Source organism: Ictidomys tridecemlineatus, chromosome 8 (genome assembly GCF_052094955.1).
Source record: "Ictidomys tridecemlineatus isolate mIctTri1 chromosome 8, mIctTri1.hap1, whole genome shotgun sequence".
Lineage (NCBI taxonomy): Eukaryota > Metazoa > Chordata > Mammalia > Rodentia > Sciuridae > Ictidomys > Ictidomys tridecemlineatus.
Window position 1 is genome coordinate 104643003 of NC_135484.1, and position 17999 is coordinate 104661001.

General features: G+C 38.3%; 1 protein-coding gene across 1 annotated transcript in view; it reads left to right on the forward strand.

The window, feature by feature from the left end:
• The window catches only part of Tnfrsf21 (TNF receptor superfamily member 21), a 68490-nt gene that overhangs the window by 38717 nt on the left and 11774 nt on the right, over window positions 1–17999 (forward strand). Inside the window, exon 4 of the mRNA XM_005318599.5 lies at window positions 7691–7956. Within this exon, the coding sequence (XP_005318656.2) occupies window positions 7691–7956 (266 nt within the window). The remainder of the gene's footprint in view (window positions 1–7690; window positions 7957–17999) is intronic.

Sequence of the window (17999 nt, forward strand, 5' to 3'; positions counted from 1 at the left end):
GAAAAGGATTATGTGTGTGTGTGTGTGTGTGTGTGTGTGTTGCTTTGCATTCATTCATTGCTGTCTCCCCAGTGCCTAGAACAAAATATATACTCAATGAAATTTTGTTGAATAAATAAAACAATAGCTTTAGATAAATGGGACTTCAAATAACTAAGACAAAATAAGAAGAAAGCATTTTTGTTTTGTTTTGTTTCCTGTGGAATGAGATAAAAGATTATTAGTTTTCCTTGTAGCATTAGGGATACTTTCCATTTGGAAAATTATCTACTGTTTTGATAGTTTGTCATTGAAATATTCTACCCATTAACATAAAGAGATTTTTGCACAGTGGGTTTTTTTTTTTGTTTTTGTTTTTGTTTTGTAGCTTCTAAGATTCACCTGAGTTTATAATTATTGTCTATTGAAACTTCAGTAAGATAGCGATTAATTCAGAAATCATTTTCAGGTTTTTTTTTTTTTTTTCTAAATCCAAACTGTTTGTTCAACCTTTGTGCCTCAACTAGTGAGAGAATATTTTTAACCTGGGGCCTGGTAAGTTCCCAGTGCTGAAAAAGCAGTTTCTTTGTAATAAATGCACTGGGGTTTTCCCCATTGACGTGCCACTCCTTAACCCTCAGTGATGTACTGTTTCTATGAAACATATGGGTTGGTGGCTTTTAGGAGCACTTACTTTGTTGTCAGGGTAGGCAGACATGGCCTACACTGCTGATCTCAGCAGAAAGAAAGAACTGCAATGGGTCAGTCTGCAAGGCCTTTCCACTGTGAGCTCTGGCCTCTGAAGGGCAAGTGCTAGGCTGCCCTCAGTTGGAAGAGGGATGGGTAAAGGAGAGATTCTTATGCCCAAACTGGGTTCCAGGATGCCCAGGTTCCACTCACATTTCTTCATTCATTTGAATGCATTGGTTGTCTTTCCAAATATATGCTAGGCTCTGGTGGGTGCTGAGATAATGGTATTCAAAGCAGATGTGAGACTTGGGAAGGAGAGGATTAGAAAGGCATCTCTGAAGACAGGACAGGACCATGGTACAGCATAGAATGTGGATCCGGGAATGCTGAAGCCAGATTTTCATTTCAGTCTCTGAACCTGATGTATATTGATCTGTACATTGTATGTCTTGTGTCCATTCTTGCCCCTGGATCTGCAGTTTGCAAGACATAGACACAGCACATGCCTATCATAAGCACATCTTTCAAGGATCGGGGTGGTGTTGGGAGGGATGTCGGCTTGAGCTTATGTCTACTGTTATCCACATGTAGCTCTCAGGGGACTGTTGTGTGTGTGTTGAGAAACCAGCATGGGGTAACTGTGGAGTCATCTGTCCTGGGAGGAGGTTTCATGTTAATTGCCTCATTATATTATCTTTTGCCTCATTACTTTTGCCTCTTTTTGTAGAAGGAAAACTGACATCACATTTAATGAGTATGAGAGATGCTTGAATCCTTTTTAACTGATGACTTTGCTACCATCAAAAAGTTTATAACCATATTCAGCCTTTGGATGCACCTATTCTGTGTGAAGCCTGGTTACAGGCCATGAAATCTAGGGTGCTGTGATAACAGAGAGCCTTTGTCTCCTCTGGCTCCATAATTGCTGTCTTTTATACCTCTTCCAAAGAAGGCTTTAGTATGGGTCTTACTGAAGGCGCTCATTTCAGATATTTATCTCCAAAAGGGAAAGGACTTTAGCACCTCTTCTAATTATTAAGATCTATTCAGGATTTTATAAAAAGAAAAGGAAGCATTTTTGCATACTGGAGCTGACATTGAGCTTTTAAGAAGTGATCCTTGAATTAGCATTGTCACCCAGATTATGTCTAATTCAAGGTTTTAGAATGCACTGCAAAATGCCATTTCTTCTGCAATAATCATTTATTACTGTGTGCCTCTATTCTTGCACTCTCTTGCTGTGGATCAAGTCAGTGTCAGCCCACTGATCCTGTTGTGATTCCCTGTGTGCAGCAGAGGTGGTGGCAGCAGTACTTTTCCATCCACATTGGACTTCTAGTGGGTGAGTTCAGTGAGGCTGCCTCTCCTGGCATACACTAGTGAGGGGTCCATGCAGCACAGGAAGCCAGGAGCCTGGTGCTATGCTTGTTGGTTAGCACCTATGATCCCAATGTCTATGCAGAACTCCTCCCACCTTTTAGGTGCATCCTCCCTATGATTCTTATCTATGCAGAAACAGAGGGGGCATTTTTAATACCTGATCACATACATAATCGTATCTATGGTGCCAGACAAAAGGTAGTATTTCCATTTTACTTACATGGACATTGAAATCTTAGAGGTTATCATTTGCTCAAGGTCACTCAACTAACAAATTATGGAGTTGGAGTTTGAAATTGAATCTTGTAATGGTCAAGTTCATGATCTTTCCACTACAGTTCTCATCCTTTCCCCAGGAGCCAAGGCCACCTACCTTTTCAGTTTCTGGCATATACCGCCTCTCGTTTATAGGGCTTGGCTCCTTTGATGACTTCTTCAGAAATTTCAGCCACAACTCTAGGACGTGGCACTATGGGAAAAAGCAATGCTGGGCTGCATGCCCTATCAGCCCTTCAGTGGTGGAGAATTTTGTTACTTTTCAGTGTAAGAAAATGGAGGCTAAACATTCATTCAAATAAACAATTTAGACGAATTCAGCACATCGGGACTGTCTCCAGTCTTAATGAAAACTCTTGGGAACTCTGATGGGACAGATGACCAGAGCACCTGTCTAGCAGAGAAGTGGTCTCACTTCCTGTCACTTCACATATAAATTAATAATTGTGGTAGGAGCTTTCAGTGTGTGTGTGTGTGTGTGTGTGTGTTTAACAAAATATTTTTCTAAATGCTTATGCTATTTAACAATCTAGCTGTGGTCTTTATATTACCAATTACAGGGGTTGTTAACTATAGCCTGTGGGCCATATCCATCTGTCTACATGTTTTTGTAAATCAAATTGTGTTAGAACCCAGCCACGCACATTTGTATGCATGGTCTTTCATGCTCCATGCTATAATAGGGTGTGTGGCTGCTTTCATGTTACAGCAGTGGGTGGAGAAGACACAACAGAGTGTAGGGTTCTCAAAGCCTCAAATATTTACTGTTGTCATTGCAGAAAAAGTTTTTTGAACTTTCCCCCACCCTTTTTTGAAAATTTATATATGATAGTGGAATGCATTACAATTTTTATTACACATATAGAGCCCAACCCCCACCCTTTTTTAAATAGGGTATCAGAATTTTAGTGAAGAGGAATAAATTTGCTAGTCCTAGAGAAAAAAGCCCTAAGTCTGCTTGGTCAGTAATAATAGACCAGGAGGGAGCGTAGACACCATGGCCAGCCTGGAGCACGTTCATGTCTAAACCAGATAACCAGGTTAAGGAAGCATTAATTCCTGTGAGTACTATGCTCCTCTACTGGGTCACTTCCATTAATGACAACAGAAGCACCCCTAACTGGCTGTATGACCTTGTACTAGTCACCAACCTCTACGTGATATTTTTTACTGATAAGGCGAATTGCTTAAAAGTATATGTTTATAAAGCACTTGCACACACACACACACACAGATCTTATAAATATGGTTGTTCCTCATGTGCATGGGGGATTGGTCCCAGGACCCCCATAGGGATATCAAAATCCAAGGATGCTCGAGTCCCTTATATAAAATGGCATAGTACTTGACAGTAACATAGTAATTTAATATGTATACCTCCTCTGATATATTTTAAATCATTTCTAGATTGCTTATAATACCTCATTTGATGCAAATATTTTGTAATTAGTTATTAAATTGTATTGTTTGGAAAATAATGGCCAAAAAATATTTGTACATATTCAGACAGATGTGATTGAAAAAATACTTTTGATCTGCAGTTATTTGAATCTGCAGGCATGAAACTTGTGGATATGGAAGGTGATCATACATGTGTTTATGTATATAAATGTTTAGATAGTTTTAAGAAGAATAATGAAATAAACTTTTGAATATAGTAGTAAAATAAGAAGACCCATTTTTCTACCATCCATCTAGCTTAGGATATAGGACTGTATGAATATCTTTGAGATCTCTTCTGTGTGCATTCCTTTCCCTCCCCCACCCCCTGCCAAGAGGTGACTGTCTCAATTTGGTTAATTACACTATTGCTTTTCTCCATAATTTTATTGTTACTTTTTAACTTAAAACCATTAAAAAAAAACAAAAACCAGAACACTTTCACAGTCTGACAAACTTGTGTTTCCTTGATGTTGCTTCATTTTCTTGGTGATGACTTTTTCTGCCTTCTGATTACATAAGGGTTATCAGTTGTGCAAACACAGCCTAACACACAGGGGCAGCTCAATAAATACTCTAGAAATAGTCACTGGTCTTACTTTCATGATGGGGTAGGGACAAGGTACAGCCAACTCAGAGGCTAGTTCAACGGTTCAGGCTTTTCTCCCCCTCTGGGGTTTTGTGATAATGTATTAAGCTGAAAGGCTGGTATCTCCTGAGGGAGCAGTTGCCTACTCTTTGATTTCTCAACTCTCAAGTGGGAGAGGACAGTAGTGAGAAACATGGCTGGCCTAGGATACTCCCATAGTGGGGAGATCCACTTGAGTAAGAGAACAAGATGAAATCTTTAAATTCAGCTTTCTGATCTGTTTAATTTGAAGGAAAATCTCATTGTATCCATTCTTTTGTGGTTTTCTTTATTTTGTGACTTTTTAAAAGTATAAATACAGGATTTTGGAAAAGGAATGGTTGTTAAGCTTTTTAAACTCTATAATTACTCTATAAAGGCTATGTATTTGCATCTGAAATACATTGAGCCTTAAGTTTTAGTGCTCAGTATATATGCAGCATTTGTAATCTTGGGGGTACTTCCCAAAATAAATCAACTGCATAGAAAATGTTAATCAGCTCATTCCCAGTGACCACAGTGAGTATCTCCATTGTACAATGAGGAAATGGACATGACAGTTAGTGGTTTGCCCAAAGCCACACTGTCATCAGCGTTATGAAGATTTAAGGAATGGTCCTTCTTATAAGAAAATGCAGTCATGTTTTCATGTAAGACACTGTGGGTCTTAGTCAAATTGACCTAAATTAGATTCAGGGACTAACAAGCCTTTTGGCGTTGGGAAGAATCTACCACATTAACCACAAAGAGCTGGCTTGTTTCTTACAGTTACCTGCAGTGTTTTAAATAGAACTTGGTTTTTTAAGGAGTCTATTTGTTTGAAATCAAAAGCTCTGTATCTGACTGAACATTGAAACTAAAAAGCAACTGGATCAAGTAGGGAGAACAGTAAAGTACAGTTATGTCTTGATTTGTGGCCTTCTATATTTTTTTGAAGTTTTTACGTTTTGTGGCATTCTACGTTTACAGTTAACGGGAAAGCAGCCTTCTACAGGAACTTAGTTTTTGAAACAATTTTCAGAGAATTGATTTTGGAATTGATTTTGGACAGTTTTCCAAATCATCTACTTAACAGGATACCTGGGATTGAACTCAGGACTTATATGGAGGAAACAGCAAATCCTCCACTTTCAGAAAATTTTCTGTAATTATTGTTATTTTCTCCGCAAAAATTGATAGCTCATATTAGAAATATTTTCCTCAACAAGTGTTGGGAGCAAAAAGTATTCCCTCCTAACTACTTGTTAATTGAAAAATCCAATTAATCATAATGGTAATAAGCACCTATTTGTTTTCTCTTCCTAAACTTCACTTGAAACTTGACCACCCCCTTTTTTTTTACTAGGTGATGAACATTTTTAAGACATTGTTAATAATAACAATTCTAGTATTGGGGACTGTGACCATATCCACATTCAAAGACATGATATGGATTTGGAGGACTCACTCGCCTATTGACGTAAATACCAGACCCCTTCTATGAGAATACTCTGTATAAGACAGGCAAAGCCATTGTAGAGAAAAGATGCCATAAAGCAGGAGACACCAAAGTAAGCTACTTGTGGAGAATCTCACCTGATAGAAGGTCCTGGCAAAGTGCTTATCATTAGGGATCTGGAGATGTGATTTTGGCATTTCACTTTGTATTCATCATATTTGAGGACCACAGACTGACTCTTAAAGAGTTTACAAGTATGATGATCCATAATAATAATAGCATAGTAATCCCCTACCTGTCCACAGTTTTGCTTTTCATAGTGATACTGACAATTCACAGAAGCAAGAGAAGCCCTAAGTGCTTTCTTTTGCCCAGTTTTTTTTTTTTTTTTTTGGTTGGGGGTATACCTGGGATTGAACTCAGGGGCATCCTACCACTGAGCCACATCCCCAGCTCTATTTTGTATTTTATTTAGAGACAGGGTCTCACTGAGTTGCTTAGTGCCTTGCCATTGCTGAGCCTGACTCTGAACTCGAAATCCTCCTGTATCAGTGGCACAAGCAAGCGAAAAGGTGAAGTTTCTCTGCTTCATAAGGAAAGAAAGAAAATCATAATGCTGGGTTTGCTAAGATTGACAGTAAGAATGAATCTTTCACCTGTAAAATTGTGAAGAAGACAAAAGAAATTTAATGCTAGTTTTTTTTTTTTTTTTTTTGGCTCAAACTGTAAAAGGTGCAGCCACAATGCATGTTAAGTGCCCAATAAAGATGAAAGAGTCATTGAACTATAAGATTAGGTATTGTATTGTTTGTGGTTTCAGGTATCCATTGGAAGACTTGGAAAGTATTCTGTGGATAAGGGAGGACTAATACATATTAAAATATCAGGGGGCGGGGTGTGTGTGAAGATACTTGGCAAAACAATAACAACAGAAACAAAAACAAAAACCAGCCTGGGTACTTTGCTCAAAGGCATATGCTCCCTCTTGGAAGGTAGCATGTATTAACACTTTTAATAGTAGTTACATCTATGGCAGTTCAGATTACCAACCTTGTGAGTTGGGTTAAGTACCCAATCCACCTAATTTTGTGATATTATTCCAGTAGCCTAACATTTCTTGCTATATTTTTTCTGCTTACTTATACATTTGGGATATTAATACCTTATAAACATGTTCAGTTGAACTAATGCCTGTCTTAATACCTGGAAGATAATGATGGTGATGATGTCATTTTGACTGTTATCTTAAAGGACACCATTCCCCCAATCTGCACATTCTTTGTCTCAACAAAGCTGGGTAATAATAATAGCACCGTAGTCCCCTACCTGTCCACATTAGAGATAGTAGTAGTCTTAATTTGTAGCTTATAGTTTTTCTGATTTTCATGAAGTCACCACTTTTATAGTATGGAACCTCTAATTTATTTGGTTAAGGTTGTATTTAGTAGTAACAAAGGACTCACTCTGATTACCTTAACTGGGTTTGGCTTTTAGAACATCTTCTGGGGCTGATGTTTTATACTTACAAGATCAAACCTTCTTCTGGTTTCACGTCCAGAAGTGAATGTTTTAAAATCAATGCACTGGTTGGGTTTGCTTATTTATTTCTGAGTTACTGGGGATTGAGCCCAGGGCCTTGTGTGTGACAGAGAAGCCCTCTACCACTGAGCTGCATCCCCAACCCAGGATATGAAATTTCATGTAAGGGTATCAGCCTAGTTCCCAAGTTGGACAGAGTTTGCCAGGTACCTGGGGAAGGTGGCAAATTCCTTTGACACAGAGCCACAGGAAAGCCTCCTCCTTATAATGCAGGCCTGTTCTGAATTTGTTTTTTTAATTTTATTTTGTCCCTGGTGTAGGTATTGACATCCTGAAGCTTGTCGCAGCCCAAGTGGGGAGCCAGTGGAAGGATATCTATCAGTTTCTGTGCAATGCCAGCGAGAGGGAGGTGGCCGCTTTCTCCAACGGATACACAGCGGACCACGAGCGCGCCTACGCGGCTCTGCAGCACTGGACCATCCGGGGTCCCGAGGCCAGCCTCGCCCAGTTAATTAGTGCCCTGCGCCAGCACCGTCGCAACGATGTCGTGGAAAAGATTCGCGGGCTGATGGAGGACACCACCCAGGTAATGTGGCCCTGGTTGTCTGTCTGCCACTCACTCCTCTTTTCCTCACATTGTGCTAGGTGCAAGTGACAGGGGAAAAGAGCTGATGTGAGGCATTTAGGAGCACATCCATACCCTGGCTCCCAGCCAACGGCTCTCAATGGTCACCCACGTATCATCTAGGGACTTTTTAAATAGTTCTGATGACCGCAGGTCAGTCAAATCAGAATCTCTAAGAAGACTTTGAATCAATACTTTGGAAAATCTCAGTGATTCCAAGGTGGTAATCAAGTTGCTAATCATTGTCTTTGGGATTGGTTCCACGTCAAGCTGCGCTGGTCAGATCTACTCCATCACCTAATCTACAGTCTCATTTTGCATCACATACTTTGAACACACCCAAGAAGAAAACCTCTTTTCTCTGTCCTCTCCCTTCCTCCAGAGGGGTGTGTGTGTGTGTGTGTATGTGTGTGTGTGTGTGTGTGTGTGTGTGTGTGTTGGTGGTGGTGGTGGTGGTGGTGTTGTTTAGGGAGGCTTGTTCTTAAGTCTTGAGGATGCAGGGTGTGCTAGTAACAGTGGGAACACAACCGGTTCTCCTCCTGGTTGTTCAGTCCTGCAGATCAAATGGAAACTGAGGGTTGGGGGATCTGGGAGTGTGATTTATTTGTACTAATGAGCCCTGGCTTTGCAATCAAAACACACTGACTAGGTGGGTGATTAAAGTTAAGATACATCAACTTTTTTGTTTGTTTGTTTTATCATTGTTTGCATTTGTAAACCTATTTTATAAGATTTATTAATACTAGAAATAAAACATAAAATGTCTGGCTTATTTTAGTTGTTCTACAAATGGCCATTCCAAACATGATGCAAATCATTTGACTTAGCCCTTCTTTAATTATGTTGCCCTGAAAGGCCATGAAGTTAGTACAGAATTGGGTATTGGATCATATTTCTCACAGACTTTGATTAAACTTCTGGAATATATTTCTAAAATAAAGAAAATGCTAACTTCTAAGGCTTGATAAAACCCACTTGAGATTCAGAAGGCCATCTGTCTGTTTTATGCCAGTGATCAGACTCCTTACTTCAGAGCTAGGGAGAGGTTTTTTCCCCCCACAACTCAGTTCACTATCATTCTGCACCAAATTTTGTATATCAAAGGACTCAATTTTATATACCTAAAAAGACCAAAAAGCCTTCTTTTATCTATTTATACCAACAGTGTTAGTATTCCTTCACTGCTAAAATAAACACACATCAGGTGGGATTTTTTTAGCCAGGCAACTGTTTGGATAAAAATTTATAGGAGCTAATTGACTTTGAAGGTGGTCTTTAAAGCTCCTGGTATATTTTTAACTTTTTGAAAATGTGGAATTTCAGGAAAAATAATATTTACTAATAGACCAAATATAAACATTGGAAGTCACACACCAATGTTTTATGAATTTCTGAGAAACAATTTCAATAATTGTGACCTGCTCCTAAAACTAGTCTTTAAGTAACTGGATTTTGGGTAAAAGCAGAGGAGAGATTTACCCTTCAATTAAATATAATGCTTGCAGTTTGAATAAAGGGAGTCCAAAGGCAAAGCTGTATTGTGCTTTCGTAGATTCTTGATTTTAAGGGAAGGACTGGTAAGACAAGAGCAGACTTGAAAAAAGATTTAGATTCTTGAGACTACATCAGCAGATCTTTTTGATGATGCCTACAAGAAAGATAATGTGATTGATTGACTCAAGCCCCTGTGGGCCCAGAGCAAAAAGAATAAGAGGAGACCATATATCAAAGAGATTAATTCACAGCATAAAAATAATAGGAAATGAAGAAGAATGAATTAGAAAACAAAGCACCCTTTTCCCAAATGCCAAACTCTTATTCACCTTGATTCTTTCCTTCCTTCTATCTCCCCTATAATACAAAAAGATCTTAATAGTATCTGTTTTTTGTTATTTACTTTTGAGAAAGAGTGGTATACAAGCATTCTGCAGCTTTATGGTTGGTTCTGCTATAGCCTGTATCTGGGGATGGTTCTTGAGACAGCAATACTAAGCTTCTTGTTCCATGTTTTAATAACAGTGTACATCACTGTTTAGCAACACCCTGGATCCAGGTCTTACTCTAATTTTAATAACCAATAGGCATGGATTTTTCGCTGTCAGTTCTTATTAATTGTACAGTATGAAACTGTCTATTCATAGTTTATCTCTTGAAATTTGCTAAGTCAGAAGGCGGGGGGGGGGTAATTTAGGTTTAGTCTTTGCATCTTAAGACGAATTTTTTTTTCATTTTTTAAAAAAATTTATTCTAATTTGTTATACATGACAGCAGAATGCATTTCAATTCATAGTACACATATAGAGCACAACTTTTCATATCTCTGGTTGTACACAAAGTAATCACATGATTTGTGTCTTAATACATGTACTTAGGATAATGGTGTCCATCTCATTCCACCAGCTTTCCTACCCCTATACCCCTTCCTTTTTCTTCCCTCCCCTTTGCTCTATCTAAAGTTCCTCCATTCCTCCTATGCCCCCCTCATCCTCATTATGGATCAACATCCACATATCAGAGAAAACATTTGGCCTTTGGTTTTTGAGGATTGGCTTAATTCACTTAGCATGATATTCTCCAACTCCATCCATTTATCTGAATATTCTATAATTGTATGGGGCTTGAGGTGCGGCAGATCATCATGGCAGAAGAGTATGGTGGAGGGAAGCAGCTCACACCGTGATCAGAAAGCAGAGAGAGTGAGTCCACTATATAGATACAAATATATACTCCAACCCACATCTGATTCCCACCTCCTCCAGCCACACCCTACCACTTTAGTTACCGCCTAATTAATCTCTATGGGGGGATGAATTCACTCACTAAATTAAGACTCTTACAACCTAATCATTTCTCCCCTGAACTTCTTGCATTGTCTTAACATGGACTTTTGGGGAACATCACATCTAAACCCATAGCACCAATCAATCACTGATGGATACCTAGGCTGGTGAATAGATGGGCTGTAGTGAATTGTGCTGCTATAAACTTAGGTATGCGTGTGTCACTTTAGTAGGCTGTCTTTAATTCTTTAGAATAAATACCAAAGAGTGGTATAGCTAGATCACATGGTAACACCATTCCTAGTCTTTTAATTTCCTCCATACTGATTAATATGAACTAAAAAAAATTTAATTGATTTTTTTAAAAATAAATGACAGCGGAATACATTACAATTCTTGTTACACATATACAGCACAATGTTTCTTATCTCTGGTTGTATATAAAGTATGTTCACACCAATTCATGTCTTCATATATGTACTTTGGATGATGATGTCCATCACATTCCACCATCCTTGCTAACCCTCTGCCCCTGCCCTTCCCCTCCCACCCTTTGCCCTATCTAAAGTTCGTTTATTCCTCCCATGCTCCCCGTCCCTACCCCACTATAAATCAGCCTCCTTATATCAGAGAAAAAATAAGGCATTTGTTTTTTTGGGGATTGGCTGACTTCACTTAGCATTATCTTCTCCAGCTTCATCCATTTACCTGCAAATGCCATGATTTTATTCTCTTTATTGCTGAGAAATATTCCATTGTGTATATGTGTCACATTTTTTTTTATCCATTTATTTACTGAAGGGCATCTAGGTTGGTTCCACAGTTTAGCTACTGTGAATTGTGCTGCTATAAACATTGATGTGGCTGTGTCCCTGTAGTATGCTGTTTTTGTACTCCCTGTGTTTAGTGATATTGCTGAACATTGGGGACTTTGCTCCAAGAATTCAATGGACTCTTAGTGTGTAAAAATGACTGTTTTTGTTTTCAGTGGTTAATATTTTTTCTGTCATTGAACCTGAGAGCACCTATGTTATATTCCACCCAAGGAATTAGTCCTGTTGTGGCTTTTAGTTATCTCTGTCCAGGACAGCTGGTCCATTATTAACTATGGTGTCCTGTGAACCATTTTAAAATGAACACATCCAGAGGATCTGTCTTCCTTAATTTGAGGTATGAGGTGTTTTTTTCAGGCTGTCTCCTTTCAAGGTCAATAGTCTAACCTAAGCCCAGCCTTCTAGAATTGTATTTTCTCTTTCAGGGAATGAGCATTTGGAAGAAGCGGCAGAGTAATGGACTGATAGTTAGGAGTTGCAAGGATTTTACCAAAGTTATTGAAAAAGAAAAGAAAACAAAAACCTAATATAGTGTTGCAAATTGTATGTTATCTCATTTTCCATCCTTTTACCGTGTGTGTGTGTGTGTGTGTGTGTGTGTGTGTGTGTGTGTTTATTTAAAGAATGGCTTTTGTAATGACCATATACTTAAGGTGTTCTCTTAAATCTAGTCTGACAGTTTTTGTCATTTAATTAAGAGTATTTCAGTGGGTTTACATTTTTCTTAATATAATTACTCATATTTGTCTTTAAGTCTATTTGTTTCCTATTTGTCCTCTCTCTTCTCTCTCTCTCCTCTTTTGTTTCTCTTCCTCCTTTCTTTTGGATTAAGTCTTCTTTTGGATAAATTTTCTATTATCCTATATTTCCTCCTCTATTAGCTTGTTACACTTAAAAAAACTTTTAATGACTACTCTAGGGATTATAAAATGTGTAATATGAAATATAAATATATTTACATTTTTCAAACCATTTTTTAGATAATACAACAAATCTTAGAAGACTTGAATACTATTTATTCTTGTCTTGCATTTTGGTTTTACTGTCATAAATTTTAATGCTACATGTCTAATGGCACCCAAAGGCATGGTCATGATCATGGTCTTCTACAATCAGGATTTAAGGAGATTTGCCCGTGTATTGATCTTTTCTGGTATTTTTCATACCTTCCTACATCTTCAGCTTTTACCTGAGATCACATTTTTTTTTCTAATACAGAGATACATATATCTAAAGACTGTTTCTCAGTGTAGGTGTCTACAAGTAAACTCTGTTCTCTTTATCTAGAAAATGCCCACTAAATAAATAAATAGCATTATTTCACCATAGTTTTTGAAGGCTAACTGGAAATAGAAGCTTAGCTAGCCAATTATTTTCTTTCAGTGCTTTAATGCCTGGGTTGAAGCTCTCCTCTGCTAAACAGTCAAAGAGATGATGTAATTTTATTTTTAAATCTATATCATGTAATAAATTATGTTATACCAGGCATTTCAGGCAATGTAAAGATTAGTATGTCAAAGTCAGTGCAGTTGAAGGAGCCTGCAGTTGAATAGAAGTGACACATACTTACCTCCTGAGGCAGCAAGTCCAGGGGGCCTGAATGGGGTGTGCTGGCTGTCCTAATAATGGGCTCCAATTAGAGCAGAGGTATGGAGGTGTGTGCCAGTTTAAATTCCTTTCCTGGGGGTATACTCCCTTTGCAGACTCTGGGTAAATAATTTGACCTCTGTACCTCAGTTTCTCCATGACAAATCGGGAACAACATGAGTGAATAGACTGCAGGTTGCTTTGGGAACGAGGGTTGTTTGGCCACAGTAAGCAGCCAGTGGATGTTTACCATTAGTTGCAATTATTTCCCAGCTCCAGAGGCCAGAGAGATGGAAGAATGTTCCCAACTAGCTCCAACAACCACACATAAAGGATCTTTTAAATACTGAACACTGAGGGTCACTGAGTTTTGGGTGGAGAAGTTCTCCCAATTCCAAGACTGCTTGAAGTAGATGGTCAAGGCAGAGGCTTGCTGCCTGGGTTCAGTGCCCCAGAACTGGAAATCCCAGCTAAGTGTAAATATTTATTCCTTACTGGCCGAGCAAGTGTTCCTAGGCTGGCTGGAATGTTTTCTGTAGCAGGGAAACAAAGGTGTGTGTGAAGATAATGTTCTGCTCCCTCAGTGGCTGTCAAGAAAAAAGAAACAACATGAACCAGCTGAATTTCTAGGATTTCCTTCAGTTTAGTTTTCTACGTAACCCCTCTCCCAACTTTTATTTAGGGCCTCTGCAAATGCAGATAGGCTAAGCAATGCAATCTTTTCTTTTCTTTCTTTTTTTAAAAAAAAAAAAACACCTTGTTTTTGGGTCCCATCCCTACCCCTTGGATATAGGGAGACTGTTTCTTCTCCATAGGAGACCCTGGGTGAACAATTCTTTGGACTCTTGAGATTTAAATGGGAATTCAAGAACATGCCCTTCAGACACTGAGTAGTTACCAAAATTAACAGAGGTAATGACTTGTGAAACTGGGATATGCGCAAGTGAGATATGAAAGCGATGTCTAGTGGCATGGTGCTGGGGTGATTGTGCTTTTATGGTTTCATTTGAAAAGTGGAAGAAAAATTTTTCATGTACTTAAAAAATGATAATTCTAAAAACAACCATTGCAATTTAAACATAATAGAAAGTGTCACTTTAGCTGTCTGCTTTGACTAGAGATTGACCCATTTAAAGGACTGATGTTGATCAGGCATCTGATGAGCATCCATGTTGTTGTTCTTTTCACTCCTTCCATAGATTCGGTAGATTAAAACTAAACTATGGTTTAGCAGCTAGTAGACCCAGGCCTAATGTTTACTTTTGTTGCCATATTGACTTCTATGAAGTAGAATGAGTCTTTGTTCCTAGGGAATCTTAGTCATTTCCAGAACCACATAGGAGACCCACATCTCAGGGACAGAGCCCTTGGGGTGCTTCTTTCTCTATACTACAATAGCCTTAGTGTTGGAGTCTGGGTGGCTTTGCTCTGTATAATCAACTGGGACAATCCCAACAGATAGAGAAGTACTGGGCCTTCTATTTTGGCTAGAACAGTGCTCCTGCTTCCTCTGCAAAGGGGATGACAGTTCCTGATTTTTGGCCTACCAGCTGCAGGATGCAGCTGTCCTTATCTATGGATCTGACTGAGACCAGCTATTTTGAGAAATGTAATACCGTGAGGGCGGGTTGAGGCGAATACCAGCTGTACATTTAACTGTTGGCTTTGGGTTATTCAAATTTGTCTTTTGTCTTTAATTTTCTAGTCAGTCAACTCTTAGTAAATAGAGGTTATTGTCCTGACACCTAAAGACCTAGGATCTATGATGGTAGGTAAACTTGCATGTATCTTCACCCCTTCCCTCTGCCGAGTCACTACAGCAGAAAGGGTCAGTTAAGGTCACGTTACTTAATCTTAGGGTGTGACTGTGAGCTCTGGGGAACTTTTGGGGTGGTGAGGAGAAGAGAACATGATAAAAGGATTCTTGACACAGGCTCAGGTACATTTCGTGATGTTTGTGTTTAAGGCTGTCATTGTGCACAAAGGAGCCAGGCCTATGAATAGCCTTTAGATTTTTAATGACATTTCAGACTGTTCTATTTATTACCATATTCCAAAGTTTCATCTACTTAGTCAACAATGTTTTGTTGAGTACCAGCTGTGTCCCTGGTACTAGGTAAAGAAGAGGGTGGTCCCTGGCTTTTCACAGCTCCCTTCCGGGGATGGAAACATATGTGCAAATAATTACAATTCAGCAGGATAAGCAAATGTTATAGTAGAAATGTGCATGAGAAATTATAAGATAGCATCGGAAGGAAGGAGTACTGGACCCACCAAAAAGTACATAGAAAACTAGAACAGATGAATATTTGTCCATTTGAAAGTAATGAAAAAACAACACAGACCATAGTTTCTTGATATTTTGTTCTTCTTCCCTGATACTTTCCCATTTATTTCCAACTACGAAGCCCCATCTGCTTTTTCACACAAAATGCTTCTCAAACCTTCGACTCTACAGAGAACATCTGCTTTACTTATGTCCTTGTTTTTTTTCTGCTCAATAGCAAGCTTTTCAGAAGCCTTTAGCTGTTCTGTAATATTTAAAGGCACAGGAATAGGTTCTGATGTCCCATTTCATGTCAAGTATTGGAGGTTGACTTTGAATTTCTAAGAGCCAATGGAAGAGACTAAAGAAATTCAAGTCTTGGACTTTGTTCCGCTGAATTGGGTTTGAATCTTATTTGTGCCACTCACTGTGTGACCTTTGGCAAGTCCAGTTATGTCTTCAAGCCTCAGTTTCTTTGTAGCTGTCTTGGAAGGATTTCCTGAGAATTAGGGAATGTGGTATAAATATCCAGTCTGCCACTTCACATAAAATAGGAGGTGTGAAGAATCTCAGTGATTATTTTCTATTTTCTTTGTTGGAGCAAATGCAGTTTATAAAAGCATAGTAAGGAGAAAGCAAACCAGCATTGGCTGAGTATATTTATCGCATCCCCAAACTTGTCTGGGTGCTTTACGTTTGGGCTTATTTATCAAGTTTCATGGTCCTGAGAGGTTTAGGTAGGTATTTGCAGTTAAGATGTATTACTACATTTTATTGGGTCTTGTGTAATTTGTAAGATGTACTGTTACTATGTGTACCACTGAGAAAGAAAAAAATCACTGCAAGATACATCCCTCCTTCAGAGATGTTAAAATGTAAGAAGTTATGTGTCATGGAACTAATGAAATATGGATGTTGGACTTTGTATGTATAGGTCATAAGGAGAAAAGCCTGGAAAATAGATACTGATATTAATGTACTCTCCCTCTATAAAACACACACACACACACACACACACACACACACGCACACACACACCACATTTTATCATCATCAGTGTCATCATTATTACCTTCAAGTATGAGATTATTTAATAGAGGCAGTTTATCTAGTAAATATTAACACAGCACTCATTATATATTGAGACCTGTACCAGGCAGCACTGTGAAAGTAAATGGAAAGAAACAAAACTCAAAAACAGAATCATCCATGAATTGGTGTGAATATATTACATATACAACCAAAGGTATGAAAAAGTGTGCTCAATATATGTAATAAGAATTGTAATGCATTCTGCTGTTATCAATAAATAAAATAATTTACATAAAAAACCAGAATCATTCCTCAAGATGCTGACATTTTCATAGGAGGGATAGATATATGAGCCGAACTTTATAATATATTCTGTGAAACTTCTGTAGAAGAGATTAAAGTGAGCTTTTATTATTTCTGAGATATGGTGTCATTCAGAAAAGACCGTCTATTAGTTGATTACATTTTCCATCCCTTTAGTCCACACCCTTACTGGCTTCCTCAAAAAGTGCACTGGAAGAAAATCAGAATCAATAGTGAGAAAAGAAACTTTTTTTCCCTATCGATTACCAGTATTGGAGAACACATTTTCTTTTTTAAAGTCAAAACATATGTGTAAAGAAACTTGCTAACTTCTAATTTTAGCCTAGCTTCTCTCTGTATGTATTTGAAACTGTCCCTTGATCTATTACAACCCCAAGTTTCAATGGAGGGTGCAATTGCTGATAAGGCATCACATCATGTCAGCAGTAGATTTTATTGTGTACCAGTTAATGACAACATTTTAGTGGCTTGTTCCTCACCATTACCTTGAGAAAAATGTCACTATTGGTTTTCCCTAAAAAATTATCCCAGAGGAAACTTTGATGTAGATGTTTTTGTTTGATGTTTTTATGATCACAGCAGTAGGTAAAGCTCTTCTGAGAATGATATAAAAACATAGAAGCCATACAAGAAAGATGAAGCTACTTAACAGAAATATACAAGACAGCAAACATCATGTACAATTCAAAAGACAACAGGACTGTGGGACGGTGGGGGGGGGGGTTGTTTGCAGTATAGGCTTAATTTTCTTAAAAAAGAATTTTTACAAAGTAGTTAAGAGAAAAGTAGGACAGTGTTGTGGACAAGACAGTCCACAGGAAAGGAAATACTGAAAACATTTAAGTACATGCAGATTTTTAACCTCTCAGACTAACCAAAAGGAAAAGGTATGGAGGAATAAAAAAAAAGAATAGTGTCCATTGCTGATATGTATTTAAATTAATATAGCTTCTATAGTAGGTCATCTGGCAGTACTTACTACACTATGTGCCAATTGATCTGTGTTTTCACTTTTAGGAATAATATCCTATACGTATTCAGTGATGCTAGTACTAGAGTATTCGTAGTAGTTGTTATTGCTAATAGCAATAGAGTAGAACCCTCACATGCCCTTCACCAGAACACTGGTTATGTAAGCTATGAAATATCCGTACAGTAGAACTTGGCAAAAAAAAAGTGAGT